The 25,317-nt window shown below is 36.9% G+C and overlaps 1 protein-coding gene across 4 annotated transcripts in view; it reads left to right on the top strand.

Moving 5' to 3' along the window:
* SMARCA2 (SWI/SNF related BAF chromatin remodeling complex subunit ATPase 2) overlaps positions 1-25,317 on the top strand; it is a 114,109-nt gene that overhangs the window by 86,350 nt on the left and 2,442 nt on the right. For all 4 annotated transcript variants that reach the window (XM_087742556.1, XM_087742558.1, XM_087742557.1 and 1 more), the window contains 4 exons: positions 8,980-9,197; positions 19,957-20,062; positions 20,872-20,973; positions 24,953-25,085. In XM_087742556.1, the coding sequence (XP_087598682.1) occupies positions 8,980-9,197; positions 19,957-20,062; positions 20,872-20,973; positions 24,953-25,085 (559 nt within the window). The remainder of the gene's footprint in view (positions 1-8,979; positions 9,198-19,956; positions 20,063-20,871; positions 20,974-24,952; positions 25,086-25,317) is intronic.

Here is a 25,317-nt window from a genome sequence, read left to right as displayed (position 1 = left end):
CTTGTTCGTAAGTTCTAAACTAATTAATCAACTGTTCTAGCAAATCATTAAAAATGGAAGAAAAAATTAATCTCACAAGGACAATAGAATTACATATCCCTCCAGTAAAAGATTTATTTTAGACCAAAGAAAGAAGATCTGGGAGCAGAACCCACAGTACAAACTAAGCTGGAACAACCTTGATTTTATTTTCCTTCTAAACTGTGAGATGCCAAGGAACACAGAACATCTCCTGCTGTAGGACACAAAAGTGTTATGCTGTTGATGAATTCCATGCTTGTTATTTTAAAGGAATTTAGGAAAAAGTGGGAAAAGTAATCTCCCCACCTCCCCCTGGCGCCCCTCAGAAAAGGTAATTTTCTCATGCAATTAATTTTCCTTGCCCCTTCTCCTAGGGAAGATAATGTACTTGGTCAAGAAAGAAAGCATAACTGGAGTACTCATTATCTCACAATACCTTTGTCAGTATACTGTCCTCTATGCTGCTGAAATAGGCTTTCTTGAGTCAGAGTTCTGGATAAGTCAGGGAGAAAATGCTGATAAAAATAAAAAAGGAAGAAAACCTTCCCCTTCCACTCTTCCTCACTGAAAAAAACAGTCACTACATGCTCCAGAATCCTGTCTATACAACAAATACACGCATCTCCATCATACCAAACAAGAGAAAGGGGAAAAAATGAAGCATCACCGTCATGTTAGATTTTACTTCAAAATGGATTGCTTGTGCATCTGAAGCCAGGAAACATGTATCTTCCATCAGCTGTTTTTCTGTGTTGGTGAAAATTGCATCTATCATTCACAAATGGAAAGACTGCAGCAGGTACCAAGGAACACTTGTTGGCAGGCAGAGCCCTCTTTCCTAAGCAGGACCTTTCTGTGATTAGTGTGAAATAAAATGCTTGCTACTTGAGTTCCTGTCAGAGGTTTTCTTGAATTTCTTGCTCATCCATTTTACTTCAGCAAGCCTTTGGCACCTGCAGTCATCAAAAAACCCCAGACTTTTGCTGTCCTTATCAAGCCTGTTGAGAGGTTCTTAAAATTCTTCATCTTTGGTTTTTGATCTGATTCACTTTTGGCAAGGGAGACTTGAAGAAATCAGGACCTTCTGTACAGACGAAAAAGTGTAGCAACTCATGACTTAATGGTGTTATTTATAGATCTTGTAGACAAAAGCAAATGTACAAAAGTGAATTGCCATTTTTATGCATCTCAAGTATATCTACTGAATATTATCTTGATGTATGCACATTAAATAATTGATCATTTTCTCCAGACAATTTAGAAAGTAAGTATGTCTAGAAAAGTTTATATCATATTAACTTTAAAAAAAACACACAGCGTGCCTTAATCATAGTAATGTCCTGTTTTGTTGTCATTTAGTTATTTGAAGTTACAATTGCAAACTAAAATGAATTCAGTGAAATCAGTCTTGAAACATAGCTTTAGTCACATTAAATGTATTCCTTTACAACTGTGTATCTGTAAAGATTATTATTTTTTTCTCCCATAAATTTGCCTCCCATAAATTTGCCTGCCTCCCATAAATTTGCCTATTGTCGTAAGTGATAGTCTTGCAGTGTCTTTCTTAAGTTAGTTACATCTCATTCAGTCTGTAAATTTTACTTCTGATTATACTTCCAAAGATACCTGCAACTATTTCCAATGCCAATGTGTTAACAATGGCTCTTTGAGTCATCTATATGCTGTAAGGTTCTGAGCAATCTGAAATACGCAGGGTACCATCTAGTCCAAAACTGCTATTACAACATCCCTTTCAGAATATGTTTGCTTATCATGTGGCAACTTTCATGCACAATATTTCACAAGTCCATTATATATTGTCCTCCAGTCTTGAATGAGAAAGTTTTTTCACTATGTTTAGAAGCAGGCTATTACTCCAAGTGGCAAGAGTTGTTCAGCAGGTGATCTAGCTTTCTAAAAAGAAAGGGAGAAGCTTGGGGGAAATGAACAAACAAACAAACAAAAAACACCCGCCACAACAAAACAATTCAGTGATAAAGAGTAAAAGGTTGATATAAATAGGTTTTGGTATAGAATTTGTTTGGATTTTTTTTCCCCCTCTTTTTGCCGCTCCTAGGTTACGTTGGCTTGGTCAAGAGGCTGTTCGAATTAAATCTTCTGAACAAGACAAAGTACGGCTGTATGTCAAATGGGAGGGATAAATCACACTTACTTTTGAAAACTGCTGAAGACAATTAGAGATAGTTCTGTAGATCTTTTAAGAGTGTGGCTGAGCAGCTGTAGACCACAGAATAGTAATGATTTTTGGTAGTTCCACATTCAGTGTCTTAATACAGTGAGTATGTATTTTCTCAATGCTCTGATTGGTTAAGCAAAGCATCTTCATAGTCAGCATGATACAGTTGTTCCTCTTTATCACCCAGTTCCTTCCCTCTAATGGAGCACTTTCCTTGTGCTCCCTGAGCAGGCTGTGTGTCCTGGTATCATCGGTAATTATTGTCTTCTCCTGTCTCTCTGTCCCCAAAGTTTATGAAAAGCTCATAGGTGCAGTTTGAATGCTTCCATTTAAAATCATGGTTTGCCTTTTGGGGGAGGGAGGAATGACACTAATTATTGATTTATTTTTTTTAACCAGATTTCACTTCTGAACAGAAGAAAATTTATGTCCTTGCCAATGTAGTTTGCCATAACTCAGAGCAAGTTTATTGATGCTGGCTCTGTGTGATGCTTTACTTAGTAATTGTCACATTAAAGATTAAGCTGAAGCATTAAGATATTTTACAGTAAGATTAAATATTAGGATATTTTATCTGAAATATTTTTCTCAGACCAGAATGAAAACACTGAAGATAAAAGTTTTGATCGTATAAATATTTTAAATAGATACCTTTTTTTTTTAATGTTATGCTCTGTTGCTTTGGTTGAGACTATTTCTCTTTAAAGGTAAGTACGTTCTTGCATGCTTCTATCAAGTCTTTTTGGCATCAGTCTTAAAATCAAAATGCAAGGAAAAACATTTGCATTATTGTTTTTCCTTAATGTCTAATTAAAAATAGGCACCTGGAGTTTCTGTGCAAATAATTAAGCAACTATTAATAGTTTTCAAATGCAAAGCAGAAAACAAACTATCTTCTCCCACTTCTCAAAAAGAAGCAAGTTTCAGCGATGTGAAGATGCGGACCCTGACTGATGAACATATAGCTGAAGGACTCAATTCCCTTATTTTGTGGAAGTTCAGCGTACCTGAGAAGACCATTTATTACAAGTTTATGTGTTTTTGCAATAATTGCATTTTGTTTGCGTTTTTAAAAAAAAACAATACTTTTTTTTCTACTTAAGTGCTGAATGGAGACTTTCTGGAATATTCCTTATGTGGAGGAGAATGCGTCAGCAGTGAAAGCAAGGAAAAACTGGTTGTATTCACTAATTCTTTGCCTTTGGCAGATTTTAATCTATACTCTGTTTTAGTTTAGTCCCAGCAAAACTGGTCTGGTAAATCTGTTGTGCAATACTATCCAGCAAGGAGAAGAAATTCAGTTAAAATAACTCTTCATCAATCCTTATGATTATCTTCAGGTATTTAGTCATTGCACTGTTGATAGAGGATCTTATGCCCTTTCATCTACTTGTCAAGTATTATGGCGTTGTTCTTCACAGTCTTTATCTGTAGTGTACTGACCTCTATGCTGTAGCATAGCAAGATATAATTAGTTACAATGTAAGGTAACTTGCTCTAGAGAGCCAAGAAATAATTCCAATGTGTGGAAATTAGAAACAGTCCCAGACATCAGGAATGTCACTGTTGAGGAAACTGAGCAGGAGAACCAGATTTTGAAGAGATCTTTTGGAGAAGATGAACTTCAGGTTGGAAAGTTGAAGTCTTCATCAGTTGTCAGATATAATCTGAGAACAAAAATGTAAAAGAAAGAGGGGTAGGATTTCAAGTAGAGCAAGACAGGAAAAGAAGTGGAATTTCTCTTGGAATATCAGTATAGGACTTGAAGGATTATGCTGAAAAGAGAAATTGGTAGGGGCAGGTAGATGACATTTTAGTGCTTTTGATGTGTGTTATTAGCCCTCTGTAGGGCTCTTTTACTTCCTTCTTCTCTTCCAAATTGGTAAATGGGAACTTCATTTTGCAAAGCAGTCTTCTGTTGTTCATTACTGCATTACTGACATGTTTTTTTGGGTTTAAGTGCTTAACATCCCATAAGCTTAGTGCCCCTTGGCCAGTAGTCAGTACAATGCGCAGGTAAGTTATTTGTTGTTCCTAGAAAAGCTCATTCTTTTGGAAACCTTGCATAATTGGGTTAGTATTTCTGTTCAAGGAGTTGGGAAGCTGACTTTTTTTTCTGTTCACGTATGTTTTATATGCTTTCTATGGAAACATGGAGTTTAATTAGCCGGCTAGCAAATCTGTTCACATGGTAATGTTAGTCACAAGAGCTCTCTTCCAGCTTTACAGATTGGAGAGACACAGGGCACTGATGTCTGAAGGGAAGAGTGCAAGCTATCTTAATTTTGTTAAGATAAAATCAGAGAGGGACGCAGGAAGAAATCTTATGTTCTGTGCCCATTTCCTGTTTAATCTGAACATATTTTCAGCATTATCAAGTAGACTTATTACATGGCTCCCTACCACTTTTGGTTTGTGTGTACAGTTTCTTTGACTATAAGTAGTACCAGTAGCTTTTGCTATGCCTTAGCTTTCTCATAACAGTACTATAGTTATCTCCAATCAAAGGAAAAATAACTGTTTTACAACGTTGTGTCATCTAAATATTAGAGACAGGCCTTAGACACCAAAACCGATTTTATGCTGAGCACCTCCATTGATTCACTGTGTGACCACACTTGAGTTGCCTGATTCCTGTAAAATGAATTTAAAACTAATCTAAGACTAACACAACTGTTGACTTGCCAGAAGGTAGTCGTGAAACAAAACTCAGAGCTGTAGCTGTTAGTGCTTATTTGAGTCCATAATTCTCAATTGAAAAGGTGTTCAGTCGTGGTGCTGTGTCATGCTCTCAAGAAGAAGTTAAGAATACGTCAATAATGTCCTACTCTTTAAATGGAGAAACAAAACAGTTTCCTTTTGATCTTTACTTTATTTCTGTGGTGCTCATGTAGCTGTATCCCTGTTCACTAAGAATACTTCCACCTCAAAACAGCTATTTTCCTTTATGAAGAGGAAAATGTAATTGCAAGCAGCAATAGGAAGGCCAGCTGTCTCAGAAGTAACTTCTTGCCTTCTGAAAAATCCACTTTTGGTTTGTTTGGGGGGGAGGGGGCACTTCTTTTTGGAGGAAGGCAGTTGGGTTCTTTTAATACATGGTCAGTATGTTCTTAAAATTGTGGTGCTCTGAGAAGCCTGCGTGCTCTCTGCTCTTTAGCAAGGAAATTGTTTTGTGTACATGGACCAGGATACAGAAATAAGATTCAGAAAAGCAGAAAGATTTTGTCAGTACTGGACTTAACATTGGGTCCTCGCACTTCCACTGGTGCCTCTGCCTTGCATGAGGTGCCCAACCCTTTGCAAAATTTGACATTAAATTTTCACAGCTTTCTTTCAAAAAATGAAGTCTCCAAACTTTATTATACTCTTTTGTCCTGTTTCCTTAAGGGAGGGAAAGTGTTAAATTTTTATTTGTGTACTATTTTCCATGACTCCCTTGCTGTTCACCTCACTAATCCAGGGGTATTTGAGCATGGGAGATGTCTGTGCTATCTTGCACTCTCTCACAGACCATCATCTGTCAGGAACTGGAGATTTGTGTCTGCAATTTGTATCATTATCATACTGGTAAAGGTTTGGAAGGTGTGGCACCTCAGCCATAGAACAGTAAGGTTTTCTAACAAATAGCACAGTCAGATGAATTAGTTTAATAAATATTTTGTTGCTCATAAACACATGCATGGATCATATGTGTAGACATACGCACAGACCATTAGTATCTCTGCTGATAATTGATTTATATGATATAGTTCTAAGCTATCTTTTGAGGCAGCATAAATCATATAGGTTTAGTTTTAAATATTACTGTTTATATACAAAATATAAATTTGCCACTTGAGAACTAATGTTCGGAGTCACCATAACAACATTTTTGGACTGCTGGTATTGTCACACTGATTTTCAAGTGGTGTCACTGAAGTCTTAAATTAAGGAAAACTGTCCGAGTTTACGTTCATGTGTATAAATTTTGAAAGCTGAGTATAGTAATCAATTGATATATTACTAGCTAAGTAGACAGTTTAATATTTGTTTGCAGATGTGTAGTATGCTGAGAATTAATTTGTTATCTGCTAGTCACTAATTTTAAGAGTGCAAGAGTATGTATTAGTTTACTTGGGTTTTCTTTTTATTTTTTGTCTTTACTACGTTGCTATATGTAATGTTAAAAAAAAATCTTTCTTTTTACTTTTATCTTTTCTCTTTCTCCTAGTATTTTTTTCCAAAATATTACCTACTCCAAGAAGGAATTTTATGCAGAATTCTGAAATGGGATGTTAGTAAACTGTGTGATGACAGCACCACTGTTTTTTTTTTTTTGGTGGTAGAAAAATTGTCAACCAAACAAAAATGTAAATACATTTTAGTTAAGTGAATACCAGTTTTCTGAAGGACAACAAAATGTTAGCAAAGTTAACAAAATGATAACTTGTTTTGTTTTGTTTTGTTTTAATTTCTTATAAATCAGAATAGATTTTTTTATCAGTTTCAATAACCAAAACCTGATCTGTTCACTGCGGAGCAATAGGAATATATTTTCTGTAATAAATGCATCTTTAAAATGCATGCAACCTATTTCAGTTTTAAAATCATACATGAAATTGTTTAATTGTGCTATTATAATTAAAATGCTAACAAGAATCAGTACCTGCCCAGCTAAAAATCTAATTTGGATGCCTAGAATAATAAGGGGAAAAATATGATAAGTAGTTGTCAATATTAAAGCAGTCTGAAGGAGGAAGGCTTCGGGCCTTGTAGTAGGTAGAATGAAACAGCAGATTTGAGTATCCACAATCCTTTCAGTATTAAATTTTCAGTAAAATAAAATTACTTGTATATGAAAACATAGCCTTTCCCCAGCTCTCTTTTTTTTCCTGATCAGCTGATGAAGAGACTAGCAGCTCGCTGCTTTGCTGGCTTGTTAATTTTATCCCCACTAACTGTGATTTCCGATAGCCGGCCTGCTGATAGTGGTAAGGTAAATATCCTTTTTCATTGCCGTCTTGAAGATTCAGTAGAACTACATCACAGGCATGTGTAGGTGTGTAACACATCAAAAGTCGGTGTTCTCCGTATTTCAACGTACAACTGAGTGCTTAAGGAGAGCAATGACATTAACTGTTGACAGCCTTGCATGCTGCATTTATTATTAGCTTTTCTAGCTTCCAAGATATGCAGAGAAATTTCCTTTTCTTAATCTTTGTTAGCTGCAGTGGTTTATAGTGGGTGTCCTGCTTTAGCCAAATTAATATTAATGAATTTGTGTGCAGATTTTTTTTTTTCCTTCTTTTTTCTTCTAACTCGTCAGATCTCAAGCCTCCTTCATAGTGGTTATCTGAACGCTGTGGAAGCATGATGTAAATTGTCTTTTGATTATTAAGGCCTAGTTTCAGGCTGTCCCTCAGGATTCTGCGTTTGTGTTTGTTCTGTGGATTTGCACATCGGAGGATGCATAGGAAACAGATTTCAAAATCCCACTGGTGTTTCTAACATGTCAGGTTGTTTTGTGTTGTGCATCAGGTTTTGTTCACAAAACGTTTTTCAAGAGACATTGTACACAATTGAGAAAAATTATGTCTGGGCTGTAATCACTCTTTTTATATTGATTGTTATGCTCACATGATCATAAATATTAGCCATGTTTGGTGCTGTGGAGAAATGAAGGTAATTGCCTTATGATTAGAGCTCTTTCAGCTACGAGAAAGGATTGATTAGCATTTGCATGTACTCAAGGCAATACTCAGAGGCAAAAGGGACAAATATCAACATCAGTTATGTTCTGAGAAAGCATTAATCAGAAAGCCTAGTTTTAAGATTTTTTTTTTTTATTTTTAATTTCAGTTCTCTTATGACCCAGTATTTTTTTTCTTTACTTTTGTTGGCTTTCCCAATTCAAGAAAAGTTCAGCTTCTTTCTTTATCACATGGATCTGATAGTCTGTGTGTGAACAGGTTCCCTTTATTCCCTTTATTCCTAGTTTGGTTTTTTGTAGTGATTTTTTTATCCCTCTGCATAGTGCTGCTGGGTCTGGTTAAAAGCATACATCCAGGTAATTGAAACTAGTGTTCATTGTTTGTGACTGTGTGTGGGGGGGGGGTGTTTCTTTTTTTTTGCATCCCATGTTATGAGCGCTTTTTACGGTAAAACACTGTACTGTCAGTGCTTCTGCCTATCTTTTGGTTGGTTACTATTCTAGAAGAAAATGATATATTGTAGAGATGGTTTTAATGCTTAGGCGATTTGGAAGTTGCTTAAACTATTTGGAAGAGAAGTTGAGTCATTACTGCATAAAGTATCTGTGTGTTGTTTTTGTGCACAAAGAACTGTGTGTGATCTGCCTTTGGGAGCCGAGCGCAGTTTAGACTGTCCTGTTTGAAAACATGTGATATCAAAGTCTGTTTTATATGTAGCAACATAAGCCAGAACTGCCACTGACATGAACAAATGAACGTTTGTTGTACAGTTTCTGACACAGGCCATTATTGTGTGTGAAACTGTGAGTTGGTGTGGAATTCAAGGTTCAGATAAACACCTATCTATTTAGATGATAATGGGATTCTTAGACAAATTAATGTTTAGTATCTCTGATTGCCAGAAACTCCATTTCTTGTTGTACTCTTCGTTTATAAATAAGCTGAACATTTTGAGTTGAATTTGTCTGCATCCTGTGGATTGCATTTTTGTTTTTAAATACAGTTTGTTATTTCCCTTTGCAATATCTCTTTTGTTAAAAAAATCATACTTTTTGAATCCATGGTTGTCAGGCAATTGAAGACGGCAATTTGGAAGAAATGGAAGAGGAAGTCCGGCTTAAAAAACGGAAGAGACGAAGAAATGTGGATAAAGATTCTGGGAAGGAGGATGGAGAGAAAGCAAAGAAAAGAAGAGGCAGACCTCCTGCAGAGAAGTTGTCACCCAACCCACCAAAACTGACAAAACAAATGAATGCTATCATTGATACTGTGATAAACTACAAGGATAGGTGAGCCTGGAGACAGTCTCTCTCTCTTGCATGTGCTCACTCCCTCTCTGTTGATATGTCTTGCTAAGTTTTTTAACAGCTTCATTTTTGTTTTCAGTCTGTAGAAGGATTTGCTGACACAGCATTTCTGGAAAGTAATTCCCTTTAGGGCCTGATCCTGTAAGTCTCACTCTTTGTAGAGGGTTTTTTGAAGACCCATCTGATAGGAAGTTGCTGAAACACAAATAAAAAAAGTAGGCATAGAGCTCCCGCTTAGAAGTGAAGCCATTCTGCTCAGGAAGTGTAGTTAAGAACATTTAGCTTGAGTGGGATTTTCCTTCAGTTTAGTGGTGCAGCATGTGTTAAGATTAATCTTTTCAAATACATGGCTATAGATTTATTAATGCAAGTTAACATGGGTCTCACCATGACCTGAAAGACTGCCCAAAAAATGTAGGGCTCGTGTCGTGAGCCTCTGAACTGCCAAAGGGAAAACTGGCTAAAAAAAACTGCTAAAAAACTACTGAGCGTAATATGTTGTCTGCAGCTGAGATGGAAGCCTGTTTGTCAAGAAATCTCTGTTTTCAATGTAACAAAATGCTAAATAGCTGGACATTAGGAAAAAAAATATCGCTTCTAATCTGAAATGTCATTTGGAGACTCCTCTTTTGTAGGTTTCCAAGCTGAAAATCATCTATGCTTCATGAGGACGAAATTGAGAATTAGCTAATAGCAGCTTCGAATCAGACTTGTTGGAGAAAGTTGCATTTTTTAACTCAACTTCTATTTGCCAAAAATCAGTAAAGCCTTCTTGTGTACTTACCCCTTCTTTGCTGTACATTGAATTACTTAAATCATATACGGAGCAATTATAAGCTAAATGAATATTAAATGCATTCAGAGAAAATCAGGAAGTTTTTGCACTAGGTGACAAGTATAACAACATAATTTTTGCATGTAAACAACTTTCAGTCTGTGACTTCAAATGGCAAGATGCCTTTTTGTAGCTACTGCTCTGGGTCTGCTTGTACAAGTTTAACTTGGGTGGTGTCTGGTGAAGCACACAGAGCTGTGATGCCTGACTCTTTTGGCACGTAACTGTTGAAAAGAAGCATTCTGTGATCTGAAGGCTCTCTCTAGAGTATGTTGAAAAGTTTATTGCATCGGAACAGGATTCACAGCAAGCAGCATGATGAGCAGGAAGCTGACTACAAACTCAGTGTATTCAGCTTGCTGTGACTGTCCACTAACAGAATAACTGAGAAGGGAGAAGTGTCTAAATTTCAGGTATTCCAGTCAGGGCTGCAAGGAAGCATCTCTTCATTTTGGATCCCTGGCCTTGAGCCTTCTCATGAAGCCAAGCACTTCTGATCAGGGCGCCTACTTCTCATTTTTGGAATAGCAAGCAGAGTTACTTCTGCTAGCCTCCAGTAGGGGATAGCTCACGATAGTAACTGATAGTTACTGGGGAAGTTGAAGGTTTTTGATTGTTGCTTGTGCCCCAGGAAGTTCATACCTGATCTCTGTCAAACAAGTTAACCACTGTGCTATTATGTAGTGACAAGGCATGCTAGTCCCTCTCCCAGGAGCCCATATTTATGCAAGACAGAATTGGTTCCTGCTTTAAAAAGTGTATGGAGCTCTATTCTGTTAGGAATTAAAAATGCCTGTTAAACTGAGGTCTTCAGTGTGATGAGCTATACAGAAGAGTTCCAAGTTCCTGTATTCTGATTTTTTTGTGAGCTAGCATCAAACCACCCAATCCTATGAAAGCTAGGACAGAACAGAATTGCAAATGTAGGCATCAGGAAACTTTAATGTGTTAAAATCTTTGGGGTTAAGGTTATTCTAGAGTTCAACGAACACTTTCAGGATTTGCAGCTTTAGAATTAAGTGGGTTTTAGGCATTGGAACCCTTCGGCTTTGTTGGGGGTTCCTGTTTGTTCAGCACTGGGCTTTTGTATGTGTGAAGGCAATTGGGGCAAGTATAAAGGGACAGGTTAATTGGAAGAAAAGTAGGCCATGAGCTTCATCTGGGGCAAAAAAAGGGTTTTCATGTATTTAGTATTTGAATGCTTGAAATCATCTTTGTCTTTAGCTTAAATCTTCAGTGCTAATAGATGTTTCATCTCTAATTTATGAAACTCCAGAGGGCTGATCTGGACGACAGTGTGTTGATTGTGTCCCAAAAGGTGGTCAGATGATACCCATCCAAAGTCTTTGGCCTGAGTTACTTTGTCAAAACCAATTCTACAATCTTTAGTAAGTTTTGTTGCAGTTAATAAGCTAGCAGGCAAAAAGAATCAAGAGAATGCATTGCTAAACTAATAAATCCCTGTGTGCTTTATCTCACGTTTCCCCTTGCTTTTGAGAAGAGCTCCTCATAAATACAGAACCACTTCTCTGTTCTTGTTAAAATCATTCTTTTTTAAAAAAAAACCAAAACATTTTTCCATGGTGTCCACAAAAATCTGGAGTACCAGTTGGCTGCTTTTGTGTGGCGATTCTGTATAATGTTGATGCAGGGAAGGAATCTCCAAATACTTTCCTAACTGTCTTGTATTTGACTTCCGCTGTAGGCATTTGGGGGCAAATACAATCCTTTCCTTCCTTATTTAAAAAGCATCCAACAAAATAGGCTGGGTTGCCTATGTCTAGGAAAGCTAGAGGCTACGATAATACAAGCAATAAGCTCTAGTAAACTGAAGTTTGAGCTACACAATCATTATATAAAGGTCAAAATAAGATTAAACAGAAAAATTAGCAACACTTGAGGTAAATGTTCAGTGTAGAGAAATGCAGCATATAATTCTTTGAAAAGGAAGTTCAGAGGTAGATATCCAGCTACTTGCAAACCCCAGTTAAAGAACTCCGTTGAAGACAGTAGAAGTTAGCATTGAGGTCAAATTACTATTTCTCTCTGTCATGTCCTCAGTGCAAATTCAAGCGTTTTCTTTAGATTTTCCTCTTTTATGCAGTATTGTATAGCAACTTTCGTATTTCCTTTTATTCCCATCCCACATCCCAACATGATACTGATTTTAATGAAACATTCCATTAATGGTAAGTTTAATAGTTATTGCAGAGCAATCAATAGCTACAAACTGAGTTTCTTTGGATCTTTGTAGAGAACTAGGAACACACTGAAGGAGCGAAAACTTCCATGTGTATGCTGAGGTTTGACTTGACTGACAGCCTAACTGCTTTGTTTCCTGGAATTCTGGTACCTGGGGTGTCTCCCGTGTAATAAAGGAAATACTGAAAAGGACAGAGACATGAGGCACTGTGAAAATGTTCAGCTCAGACCGTTTGGACTCCTTTGGTGGTGTGAGAGCTGTTCAGGTCCTTGTCAAGTTGACAATACTTGCTTCTTGCAGGCTGCTGTGCTTTGGATTCCAATATTGGGTGATGTGCTTTAAGCTTTTCCTCGTGTTGATAGGCATTTCTTTATCATATCTTCGTATTTATCTTTGTTAATCTTGAAACAAATAGTCATATCTCAATTTGAAGAACTGCGGGGTAAGTGCTCCCGATAGTTAAGAAGTAAAAACGCTTGTTGAATTCACTGCTACCTTTTACACTGCACCTGTGCTCTTATTACTCAGCTTTAAATATCAGACCACAAAACGTATTGCCAACTGTAGATACAGACCAGTACCGTAGATACAGAGCAGTACTACAGATGTAGAGTCTGTTTTTCTCTTCTACACTGCTTTGCCATCATAGGTGAAGCTGAGTTAATGTAGGTTTCATCTATAATGGCTTAGAATTAAGAATATATCTGTAATGAAGCAAAAGTAAGATAGAAAAGATGGTCAGAATCCTCTGACTTCTAGGCATCTGATCTAGTGGAACATGGCCCTGCCCATCCATGGCAGGGAAGCTGGCCTAGATCATTTTCAAAGGTCCCTTCCGACCCAAACCATTCTATGATTCTGTGATTTTGGTAAAGCATTTGTTAGAGTACCACAGGAAAATTATAAGGTAATATGAAAGAAAGAGATCTAATGAGTAAGCTCTCTAATCTGAGTGAAAACAAGGAAAAAGATCTAACTGAAGGCACTATTAAAAAAGGAATTATTAAACTGGAAAGAAGATACTGCAAAAGTTCTTGAAGAATTGGTGTTGGCATAGATCATAATATGTTAATGATATATATTAGAAAATGAGGAGTGCCCTAGCCAAAATATAAAGTTTTTAAAATATCAGTACTGGGATGGTGTTCATGGAGGACTGAACACAGTTAAGTCTGGTGTAAAAGAACAGGCATGAAATACAGTACCACTGAGTGCATTATAAGGTACTTACAGACTTAAAATAGGAAACTTTTCTTTGAGTTGGAAGCTTATCATGTGGAACTGACAGAAAAAGAATGACCTGGGCAAAGAAATTATTGATCAAAGCTAACTACAAGTCTTCAGCATTGTCCAGCCATAAGAAAATAGGAACCTGCCCCTGACACTATTGCCTGTGTGGATGAGGAAATACTCATTATATGTGTATGCCATTAGATGTCACACCATTAATGCTTCTGAGTTGCTGTATATAGTACTTGAATACTTTTTCCATTCAAGAAAGATTAGTTTACACTGAGACAAATGTAAATAATTATTGCAATGATAAGTAGCATGGGAGAGTCTTGCAAGAGAAAACAGGTTGGTTTGTTTATCCAAACACAGCACAATCTGAGAGGGGAAGATGATTGCTTTCAGTAAATTCACCTGGGAAAGAAGGGAAGCATAAACGCAAGGAGAGTGTAGAAATATGTAAAATACAGGATGGTGATCATGAGGTTATATGAGTGTAAACATTCATGACTACGTTCAAGTTGTTAACTAAGAGTTCTGGAACATTTCCATATGGAATAGCGGGGCAGAAATACCTAGATAGATTTGGGCTTTGTTCCTTGTTTAAAAAACTTTTGCATGATTATTTACAATACCAAGGCCCTAGATTCAAGGACCTGGAAACACCTTTCCAGTTACACAGTTGATCCTGATTCTCCAATGTAAAGTATATGCATCATCTTTGCAGACTTCATTTGCAATAATACATTATAATCTGGGATTTTGTTGCAATTATTTCTTAAACTAAGATTTAGGTGCCTTTGCAGCCTTGTACCTTGTTCTAATCTTGCAGTGTAAAACACCTGTTTAGAGGAGAGCAAGTTGAAATGCATCAGTCCAGCATTATTGTCACACTTTTTCCCAGTTCTGATGCTTTTAACCTATCTTTCCTTCCCTCTAAAATGCCTGTAGAAATGGATAATCATAGAATCATATGGGTAATATGTTATGTTTTCAGAAAGCAAAATTAGTTTGTATGTCCACTTTAAATGCTTTAGCCTTTTGAAAGCAGGGACACTTGTACTGGAGATAGATTTTCTTTTCAGAATAAGGAATTTGTATGCCAAATTTGAGCCCCAGCTGCTGATTTTGCATCATGCACCTGCAGGCTTAGTCCCCCAAACTATCTTTTTCCTCTTTTGAAGGTTTTCCTTTGTTTTTCATTTCAGAGGAAGACAAGCAGTAAGTGTAGCTTCCCTTTCCTGATTGTTAAAATTAAGTGGAGAAAAAGAATGATACTTCATACCTTGTAACCTTGAGCTTCCCTACAAATCCACTGTCCTCTTCTGCCTTGCATCAAGAGTTTGGTGTTTCCTGTCTGGGTGCCAGTTTGATGCTATTGCTAATTTGTACTAGCTTAGTTTTGGTAGCAACAGTGGACTTCAAGAGTCCCAGGACGCTGATAGCTCTATTACATACAGTGGTTTTCATTTGTGGTCTACCTGCTCTCTGCTCTGTTCGTGAGACTTAAAGTAAGGACTTGCATGGTGTACCAGTTAACCTCACAAAGCCTGCTCTCCGTAGCAGGTGGCTGTTGACCACATTTTAATAAGGATGGTAAGAAAACGGGAGGGTGGGGTTGTTGTGCCCTGTCCATGTTTTCTACTTGGCAAGAGACTTCCCCTGTCTGTGGTGCTCAGCATTTTGATCACTGCATCATTAAAGCCAAAATGTTTAAATTCATGCCCATAGTATTCTAATTTTGACGGGACATAGCTCAGGGAGAGAGTATTTTTCTGTGTATGTGAAATGCATTTTATTCAGACTATTTCCAGCTGTTTTCTCAAGTTGCAAGTTTTTAACCGTTGTAAAATGGTGAGTAATGTAATTAGCCATTACTAATCTAACTAGTAATTAATTATGCCAACTGGTACTCTTCAGTATTCAAACATGCGAAGCAAATAATTGTTATTTATAGCCAAGCCAAAGTTATGGAGTACATAGCCATATGTCAAAAACAGGAATTACATTTTGAAGTATTTTTACCCACTTCCATTTCAATGATGGGGACAGGTCCACCATGTATTACTGCAGTCAGTTCCGAAAAGGAAGAACCATTAAATACATTTAAGGAAAATGAATCATCTCCCTACGTAGCTGGGTTACTGTTGGAAGTTGTTAAATACAGAGGAACCACCTCGCTATGTAAGCTCTTTTAATTCTCCTCCCACACACGCTTTTTTTTTTAAAGAGCGTCCTTGTGGGTTGCATTTGATCAGGAGTTGTAATTTTCACACTGTGGTTCTGGTTGTGAGCACTATGACTATGGCAAGCGTGCGGGACTCTTCATTCTACCCGCTCTAAATTGAATTTCAGTATTTGTTAAAAGTGTGAAATTTGCCAGAAATACAAGAATGTCTTGTAGTTTCAGCTTCATAGTTGTCTCTCCTTTTGATTCCAAAGGAGAGAAGGTGTTGACAGTAGTAATACTTTTGACAGGTCAGTGGTGGCTTGCTTCTGGCCACATACTGCCAGCGAAAACAAATAAAAAAAGAGCCTCATACAAATGAGGCCAAATTGTTCCTGCATTTAATTCCACTGAAGATAATACTGACTAAATTGCTGGAAATAAATGCTTCTATGCACCTTGTAAGCAGTTTGACAAAAATGAGCGAAAATCAGAAACATTGAGCACAAGTATTTTGCTAACCAAAAATATTTTAAAAATGAGCAGTATTTTTTAACTCACACAGCATGAAAGTGTTTTTTATGTGAGCACACATAGTTATAGCATGTTGAGCTGATGCAGTAGCAGTGAACTGTCACTCACAGTTCTTTCACAGTCGGGTCTTTTAATTTATTCTCGTCCTTCTTCCCTTCAGCACGTATCCTGCTAGTTGCTAGGCAACCATAAGTGATTTTTACTGCGCATGATTTTTATGTGGTAGTTGTTGTGGTTATTATTTTCTAATTACAAAAGTGGGGACAGGGATTAAAATCAGAGTTGAATTAATAATTACTAATATTCTCCTGTCGTATCCACAACACAGCCATTTGAGATTATGTAAGAAAAAATCACATTAATTTACAGTATAGATGCACATATACAAAGGGAGCAGAAGATAATATTTCTTTGTGAGAGGAGGTTCTGTAAAAATGATAGAACAGAATAAGCTGTTATTGATCTGCGTAGACAAAATCAGGCACTAGTCTTCTGTCTGTTGCATATTTCATGCCCTTAATGCTTTTTCTTTCACGGCCTTAAATGATTGTCAGTAATTAATTATATCAAGCAAAAGCTTGAAGGTTTTCTATGGTGTTCTTAGTTCAACAGAATGTGTGAACAAATCACAGTTGGTTAGATTTATATCTTGAAAATAGAATATTGCTGTTTAATAATTTACTGCTTAAATTTTTTAATATAAAATGCAATGTAAGGGTGGGTATGTATATGTAAAAAGAGAAGAAGAGTTATATAGCTGTGAGACAAAAAGCTCTATAATCATCAGGAGCTTTTTTAATAGGACAGGTATGCTAAACATGTTTTAAAATTTAATCAAAAATAGATTATTAGTAGCTGTTTCCTTTATAATTAAATCATTCTATTTGTTGTTAGACTCTGAAGTGTAGTTGAAGCAACAGCAGCATCAGTGGTTTAGTAATTTTTCTCAAATAGATATTTCTGTTAAAAGAAAGCTGCTGAAGTTTAAAACACAGCAATGATAACTCAGTCCTTCTGCATAGCAAATCCAGATTCATACTGCATGAAGTTTTGAAAGCAGCTTTTAACATTTTTTAAAGGATTAGCTTACATCTATAACCACACAGAAACAGGATCTCAGAGGTCTTTTCCAACCTAAATGATTCTATGATTCTATATAACAGAAGAAAGGCGGAAACTTAGTGTGATGCCCTCAGGAAGGTATGTTACAGTATGCTGTGTAATGTCGTGACAGTGTACTGCTTTGCTTTGCTTTTCCACAGGACCAGTGCCTTGTATTTACAAGGTGGGCACTGATCACTTAATGAATGCCCGAATGCAGAACTTTTTTCACAACATTTTATTGTCATTTTACAAATGAGGAATAGACACTTAAATTTTAAGACACCATTTGGACACCAGAAATCTGATTTCTGAGAGTACTTGGTGTTCTATAGGTTCAGAAGAAATGTCCTTGATCTCAGTTTCAGCTGTGAGTACTCAACACTTCTCTTTATAAAAGAAAAAATACAGTCCTCAATTTGTGAAGAAGTAGAAACATGTTAATTTAGTCAGTTGTGTAGTGTGTACTCAATGCATTGTTTTTCCTTGTATTGTTTCCAGTTTCTCTTTGAGAGGGCGGTCTGAGATGAAGGCAAGTTCTGTCATGTGGCATGACATAGTCATTCCCATAAATCATTAACAAGACTGGTGCCTTTAAATCCATAGTATAAAGACCTCCCACTTTGACAGGGGAAGTATGAAAGTAATGAATTTGTCTCTTCGGTGTAAATCAGTACCAAAGGATATGGGAGGTGCAGTGGCTTGAGTTTCACAATTATTTGCTGGCAGGAGAGAAATAGTAAGACTTGGGATGACAATTATCTGGCCATTTTATGATTCCCTCTAATTCAGTAACAGGATGCTTCCCAAATAAATTAGATCTGTTGGGTAAAATTGCTAATAACTGCCTGGAGTGTGAGGTGCAGGTGGTCTGTTGGGGCATCAACCCCAACAGCTGTATGGGGTAGACAGATTTCAGTCTCACATTCCCTGACAGAGATGCACAGTACGCCGCCTTGTCTCACCATGCAGCAGCAGCAGCAGCACCCAGAAGTGTGTTCATGCATGTCCCATAAGCTTGCTGTAATCTAGGAGGCAGCCTGGCGGGTACTGCTAAGCAGGCAAGGGGAATGGCTTCTGCTGCTCCAAGCCAGGGAAAAGTTGTCAGGATGAGACAGAGGCTTTTGGTTTCTAGGTTTGCACTGGATGGAATAATACACTAGCTGCCAGCTGGCAACCAGGATATTGGTTGAACAGCACTGATTAGCAAGCTGCAATTAGAGCGTTTACATTATTGTCCTCTCTGATGCAAGGTATATGAGGAGCGGCAGTGTCCCAGGAATAAACTGAGAACAAGAAAAAATCCTTGATTAGGTGAGCAACAGCTATTTAGGAAATGAGGAAATTCTGTTTATTCTTACTTGTTCATTGGTGTGTGAGGTCCATAAGAAAAACAGTATCTCCTCAAATTCTGATGCTATTTCAGGCGTTAAGAAATGCCTAACATATAGTAGGCATTCATGACTTTCATAAAGGACAGAGCTGTGCTGTGCTTTTTATCATCCTTATCCTCTACTGCAGAATTGCCTCAGTTAACCTTCAATTCAGTATTAGTTTAATGTGTCTGATAAGATCCCACACCACTGTGGAGGGTGACTGCAAGAGAGAAACTCAGGTGGAGAACCGGGACTTGGCAGCCTTCTTGCCCAGCTTCTGTGAAGGTTTGATATCCCTGAGTTACCATCTGAAGACGCAAATGAGAAAACAGGGCCTTTTTGGAGTAGCTGTGAGAGAAGGAAACATCTGAATGTGGGCCAGGAAATGCTTGTGAATGCTATGTGTGGTGAATTACAGTTCCTCTCAGCAGAGGTTTTTTCTACTACTTTGTGAGAAAAATGACACGCACACAGGAGAAAAAGAAAAAAAGAGTAAGGCCATAAGTGTTACCAACACATTTCCTCTCCAGGTGACTTATAGCCATGTATTATTTGGGAAGCCACAAATAAGAAGATTAAAAAAACCCTCAATTTGGAAGTATTAAAATAGCTATTAATAAAGGATGAACAATGGGAAATCTGGAAATTTTAGAAATTCTGAACACCTGTAAGTGATAGGCGATGTTCGTAGATCTGAAAGGTTTTTAGATAAGCAGTACAAATGGCAGTAGTGATTTTCAATACAGTTACAACAATCTTCCCAGAAACCTAACAGTCATTAATGGAGGTTAATAATTTTTTTTGTTGCAACAGCTAGCCTGATAGCAATCAGCATCTGGTATAATGGAAATCAGTATGAACAAATGGTTTGCTATTGTGAGGAGGTACAAAACAACTATAAGATGACCAAGAAGAAGATAAACTTATAGTGACAGGAGGGACACTTGCTAAAAATTTTATAAAACAAAACTGAGAAAAGGAGAAGACTGTGCTCAGCAAACCACTAGGAATTCAGATTCAAATCCTGATCCTGCTTCCATAAAGCCTCCTACACATATGATCCTATAATGGTGGTGATATGTTAGGACAACAGCACGAAGGATATGTTTTAAATTGTAAATAAATTATCTGTACGAAATTAAAAAATCAGAGCAGGGTTCAATTTCCAATTCTTTGAAAGAAAAAATTGTGATTTTCTTCCCCCCCCCCCTTATAATTAGATTGTATGTGTGTGTGTGTGTTTTATGAGAAAGTTGTAGTAATTCCTTACATTATGGGTTTGTTTTTCTCAACAGTTCAGGACGGCAGCTAAGTGAAGTCTTCATTCAGCTTCCATCTAGGAAAGAATTACCAGAGTATTATGAATTGATTAGGAAACCGGTAGACTTCAAAAAGATAAAGGTAAGAACCTTTTTTGGGAGTGGAGATTTCTCCATTTCTTTTTGTTATACAGAAAGGGGAGCATGAAGTTGTCATTAAAATTACAACAACATGAATATTGCATGTACCTGTGTGGCTTAGATTTTAAACATTGTTACACACCTTGTTAGGAATTTTGTTTAGTGTGTATTGCAGTACATCACTGTAATTTCAAAGTTAAATCAAAATGTAGCAGTGTGACATGAATGACACTTTCAGAGATGATGCCTCAGTGTCTTTTTTGCAAAGACCTAATTGTGAATCTGTGAGCACATCTTTGGTAAAAACACAGTGTTTGCAAAGGGTTAATTGTTCTAGGGGAATATGGTCATTCCTAAACTAGCATCACATCTTGGAACAGCCAGTTCAGATCCAAACACAGTTTGGCAGATGGGGTTTAGGCAGCTTGTTGCACGTTAGGTGATGTCCTAACTCCATGACTTTCATTCATGTCATAGCTTATTTTGTTTCTGTGCTAGAAAGAAGAAACTGGAACTCCCTTTAGCAAAAGAGCTCCATTTCTGTTGCTTTTGTCCTTTCCAGTTCACTCAGCGATTGCTTAATTTTTACTCTATTACCCTGGTGTATTTTTTTGAGTAATACGTTAACAATAGGTTTTAAGTCTTTATTTGTTTTTAACAGTTACTTGTCTTGATGCTTAGGTAAAATTTTTAAAGAGAACGCTTTTAATGTGTTGAAATCCAATATTAATTCAGTGTCGTGTCTGCTATTTTTCTTTCTGCACCACTGCCCATCCATACTTCTCTTCATTTCCACAACAAATGCAACAGGAAAGAATTCGCAACCATAAGTATCGGAGTCTTGGAGACTTGGAGAAAGACGTCATGTTGCTGTGTCACAATGCTCAGACATTCAATTTGGAGGGATCACAGGTCTGAATGAACCACTTTGTGTTAAACATACAGGTTTCCCTTCCCTAATGTTTTCAGTGCTTGTGGATTATTATATTACGTATATAAAGCCTGTGTTTTAATTCTTGCTTTAAATAGAGAAAAATTCCCGGATTCTTAGAATCATCCAGAATTCAATAGACACAGCTGCAGCATGTGCATGCAGAGAAATTGGGTTTGACTTTAATTCTGAGATAATTTTTTTCTGATCTGTGTGTAGTTTAGAGCTGCTGTAAGACTATTTGAATCTACGGTAAAAGGCAGTGCGTGTAGAGTGATCCATCAGCTTGGGTTTACTGCAGTGAAGATGTGGATGATAGAAGAAGCAGATTAACAGTACAGCTTAGGACAGGATGTTGAGGAAATAATTCATAGTGAACTCCTCAGTTCTGCTAATGGAAGATACAAATTCAAGGTTTGTCCAGCAGTAAAGCTTTGTGTATGAAGCATTATATGCTCTGAACCCTCTGGTAATTATTTTTTTTTAATGTTGAAAGATCAGTGTCCATTTTAAGAGACAGTAATAATAAATCCCAGATGAATCTCAGAGGTTTAGAAGGCAAAATCTCTCATCTCAAATAGATGTTTCACACACATGAATGCGCTCAGTGCTGTGAATTCTGAACAGGAAACTGACAGAAAAGGAGAGACTACAAAATCTGGATGACAGATAAGAATACAGTGAAACATAGTCTTGGATGATTATTTTTATAGATGAGGTGCAAATAGTGTGATGCAAACACAATATTAAATTGAAACAGAGAAGATGAAGACAGCTCCCGTACTGTGCAAGAGGAAGAAAATGATGTTCGAAGAAACCTAAGTAAACGTAAGCTGAAGGCTGATGCTGCCAATACTAATGCATCCTTCAAATTCCTAAACATTGCTGATGACCCTTAGCTAAACTGGGGAGTTTATATTGAAGTTTGAGAATTAAAAATTAAAAATAGCATGCAATTAATTATGAAGGATTGTTGAATATAGCTCATCATTTTGTGATTATTTTTGGTATCCAGAGACAGAAAATGTTTGCTGTAATATGTACGTGCGGTATTTTTACTGTCTTCAGTTATAGGGAAACAACCTATAAACAAATCAGCTAAAAAATATTTTAATAAGAAAATTAATGGTGATAGGAAGCGTGGGACAAAATTTGCTACATATCCAAATGTAAATTGCCAATTTACTGCTTAGTCACATAGCAGTAAAACAGCTATAAATACCTAATGATAACAAATGAAACAAAAAAAGAGGAAGGAAAGCTAATACCAAAAAGTATCACTGAGACTTTAGAAAATGGTAAAAGTTGGTAGAGGAGGTAAAGAGAGGCAAAGAAAAATCAGTAGCTAAATGGGAAGAATAATGAAATTACTCTCATCAGAATGACTCAAGTTGCTAATAGGAAACTGGTCTCTTGTTAGGCAGAGGTGTTAGAATTGACAGGAATAATCCTGAGTGGATAGAAATGTTCAGTAGCTATTGCTGCTCTGTTTGGAAATAACCCAACCTGTATCAGTGTTGCAGTATTATCTTCCATTCCAATGTACCAACATTAATTACCAGAGCTAGTATTACTTTTTATAGCATGAAGCCCAAATAACTTGTATCTAATATTTTTTTAAGTTTCTTTCTGGTAAGTTCTCATACCATTCATTTTGATTTCCAGTGAATTGTGGGACGCTTCTGCAGCAATCCTCCAGTTCTTAAGGCTACCTCGTTCTTTTTAACAGTTCAGGTCCACCTTTGCTCTGACATACCAGTTCACTTCAGTAGACTAGGTCATTTGCATGTGCGCCCAAAACCAAAGCCAAATTCAGGCAGTTGTTTAAGTACACAGTGACTTCAAGTGAAATTCTACGTGTTTGTTCTGTTAGTATGATGCATGCTTCTTTTCCTTGAAGCAAAGCAGTTCCATCTGAGCTGGAACCTTATGAGCGGTTTTCAGGGAGAGACAGACTTTGTGTTTTGCAGCTTTTGTCCTCAGTGCAACCTCAGAGATTTGAAAAGTTTTTTGTGTTCTAATGGTCAAATGAAACACAGACATGTAAAGGGTTAAAAGTAGTATGTGTCTGTTGAAACAGAAGATTTGTCATTAATGTTGCCATTTGTCATGAAGTTCTGTTGTCATTGTTTCTCCCTTTTTGAAGGAAGTTCCACTGTCATTGCTGCTTGGTTTTTGTAAACATGTTGGAATTGGATTTTGGTCAAAATAAGAAAACTTTTATTTGCATGGCTCTTCCTGAAGCAGCCCCAGGTTTTTTGTGGATCAAAATAGATACTGAGTATTACAAATAATTCCATATTAAGAAGGTTAAAATAATTTTTAAAAACCCTTTATTTCCCTAGGAAATTCTGTTTCAAAGTCTGAATCGCAGTAATACCTTAATATGTAGTGACTGGCATTAAAAAAATGTGATGTTGTGCACGTCCTTAATTCTTTTTGTCTTAGAAAAGTGTTTGGTCTGAGAAAGGACAGCAAGGTTAGTTGAAAGAGCCATTCCAAAGAACAATGGAATATGCTAGGCCTATGCATAAGAAAAATAAATGGTCCTCAGGAGGAACCCAGGGGCTTCTATCGATAGCTGGCTTGAAAAGAAGTAGGTATAAAAGAAAGTCAATAATCATTTGACTTCAAGGAAGGAAGCTGTGAGGTCTCACAGCCCATGAGTGTTGTAAGACAATAGGAGGAAAGCCTTTTCAAAACATTTGTGATCATTATCTATTATGTCAAGAAATTTTACCATGGTCAAGAGCAGTCAAACATCTCATAACAAAAAGCACAGCAATACTTACAAAATGGTGAACAATCTGCAGTGAAAGGCACGTTTTGTAGAAAGGACCTGGCGGTCAAGTGGAAAAAGAAAGATTGCATATTTCATGTAAAGTATTCTGAACAAAGGTTTTCTAATTTGTTTTGTTGAACCTGCGAAGTATTAGAGCAGTTTTATCAGTTTTAACATACAGATTGGATAATGGCAGCCAAAAATCCTTCCGTTATCTTTCTCACAAATACTTAGTGTCCCTTTATACAAGAAAGTCTGTAATTTAGCCAAAGGAGTAGTATGACAGCCAAGGTAGTTCAAGTGATGATGATGATGATAAAACCAAATACAATTTATGACTCTGTACCCTTCTGTTAACTATTCTTAATTGTCTAGTCCTGAATTGTACCGTGCTTGGCTTCTGATGTTTTACAAAACACAATGTACAAGCTCATTTGTTAAGGTTATTATGAAGTCCCAGATACTCAGCAAGACAAGATTACTGTGTTAATCTGAGAAATGTGTGACAAGCCAAATGTAGTGCTCTCACTCTTTAACCTCAAGCATGAGGGGACTCTCAAGAGAAAATCTGATGTACCCAAGATACTTAGCAAGCTACAGAATGTTTGAGAACAGGTGCTAAGTTTAGAACAAGCACTTACTATTATTTTTTTCCAGTCTTTTCAGATATGAGAGGAAGGAAGGAATGAGCTGCTTGGGATAAATTATTTTCCTTGTAGCCACTCTGGATTTCAGAAAAAACAAAGGTTAATTAACATGAGGGTTAACCATTTGTCATTATCAACTGTATTGCTAGACTATAACCTGTTTTCTAATTAAGGTGCTTACTGCTGAAGTCTGTTGCTTTGGCAATTTTTAAGGCTGTTACGATCTAATGAAAATACACAATAGTTCCTGTAGTAATAAAAATAATAAGAAAAACACCCTTACTGGACATTTTAGATGTTATACGTTTTAAGAGTTAGTTTTTGTGGCTCACTGTTGACAAATTTCTTCATTTAGAGCATGAAAAATTAATGTTGTCATTTCTTGTAAAATTCATGCAACAAGCATTGTTACTCAGTATTTGGAAATGCCATGTACTCTGTGGGTTTGCACTGGAAGTTAAGGTCTATGCTGTGAATTTTTGATATTGCTTGACTTTACAGTTCTGACATAGGCTTGTATTCATACTGTAGATCTATGAGGATTCCATTGTTCTTCAGTCTGTGTTCAAAAGTGCACGACAGAAGATTGCCAAAGAAGAAGAAAGCGAGGATGAAAGCAATGATGACGAAGATGATGATGAAGAAGAAGAATCAGAATCAGAATGTGAGTCCCCTGCTAAATACTGAAAAGAAAACATATCTGGGGATGGAAGGGGAGGTTTTTCTGCATGGAGACTGCAGAATCTGCATGATTTTAAGGTTCTGTTTTCCATTGGTGAAAGTAACTTCTTGCTAAGTTCACTGCTTTGGGTGTTAACATTCAGCTTAAATCTTTTGGCTGTATGTTCTGGCTATACCTCTTAGAGCATAGTAAACTATTTTTAAGCCAGAAACAA

The sequence above is a fragment of the Nipponia nippon genome, unplaced genomic scaffold, assembly GCF_047370975.1.
Source record: "Nipponia nippon isolate SJK-2023a ecotype South Korea unplaced genomic scaffold, ASM4737097v1 scaffold_8, whole genome shotgun sequence".
Taxonomy (NCBI): Eukaryota; Metazoa; Chordata; class Aves; order Pelecaniformes; family Threskiornithidae; genus Nipponia; species Nipponia nippon.
This window is presented reverse-complemented; position numbering and strand designations above follow the sequence as displayed.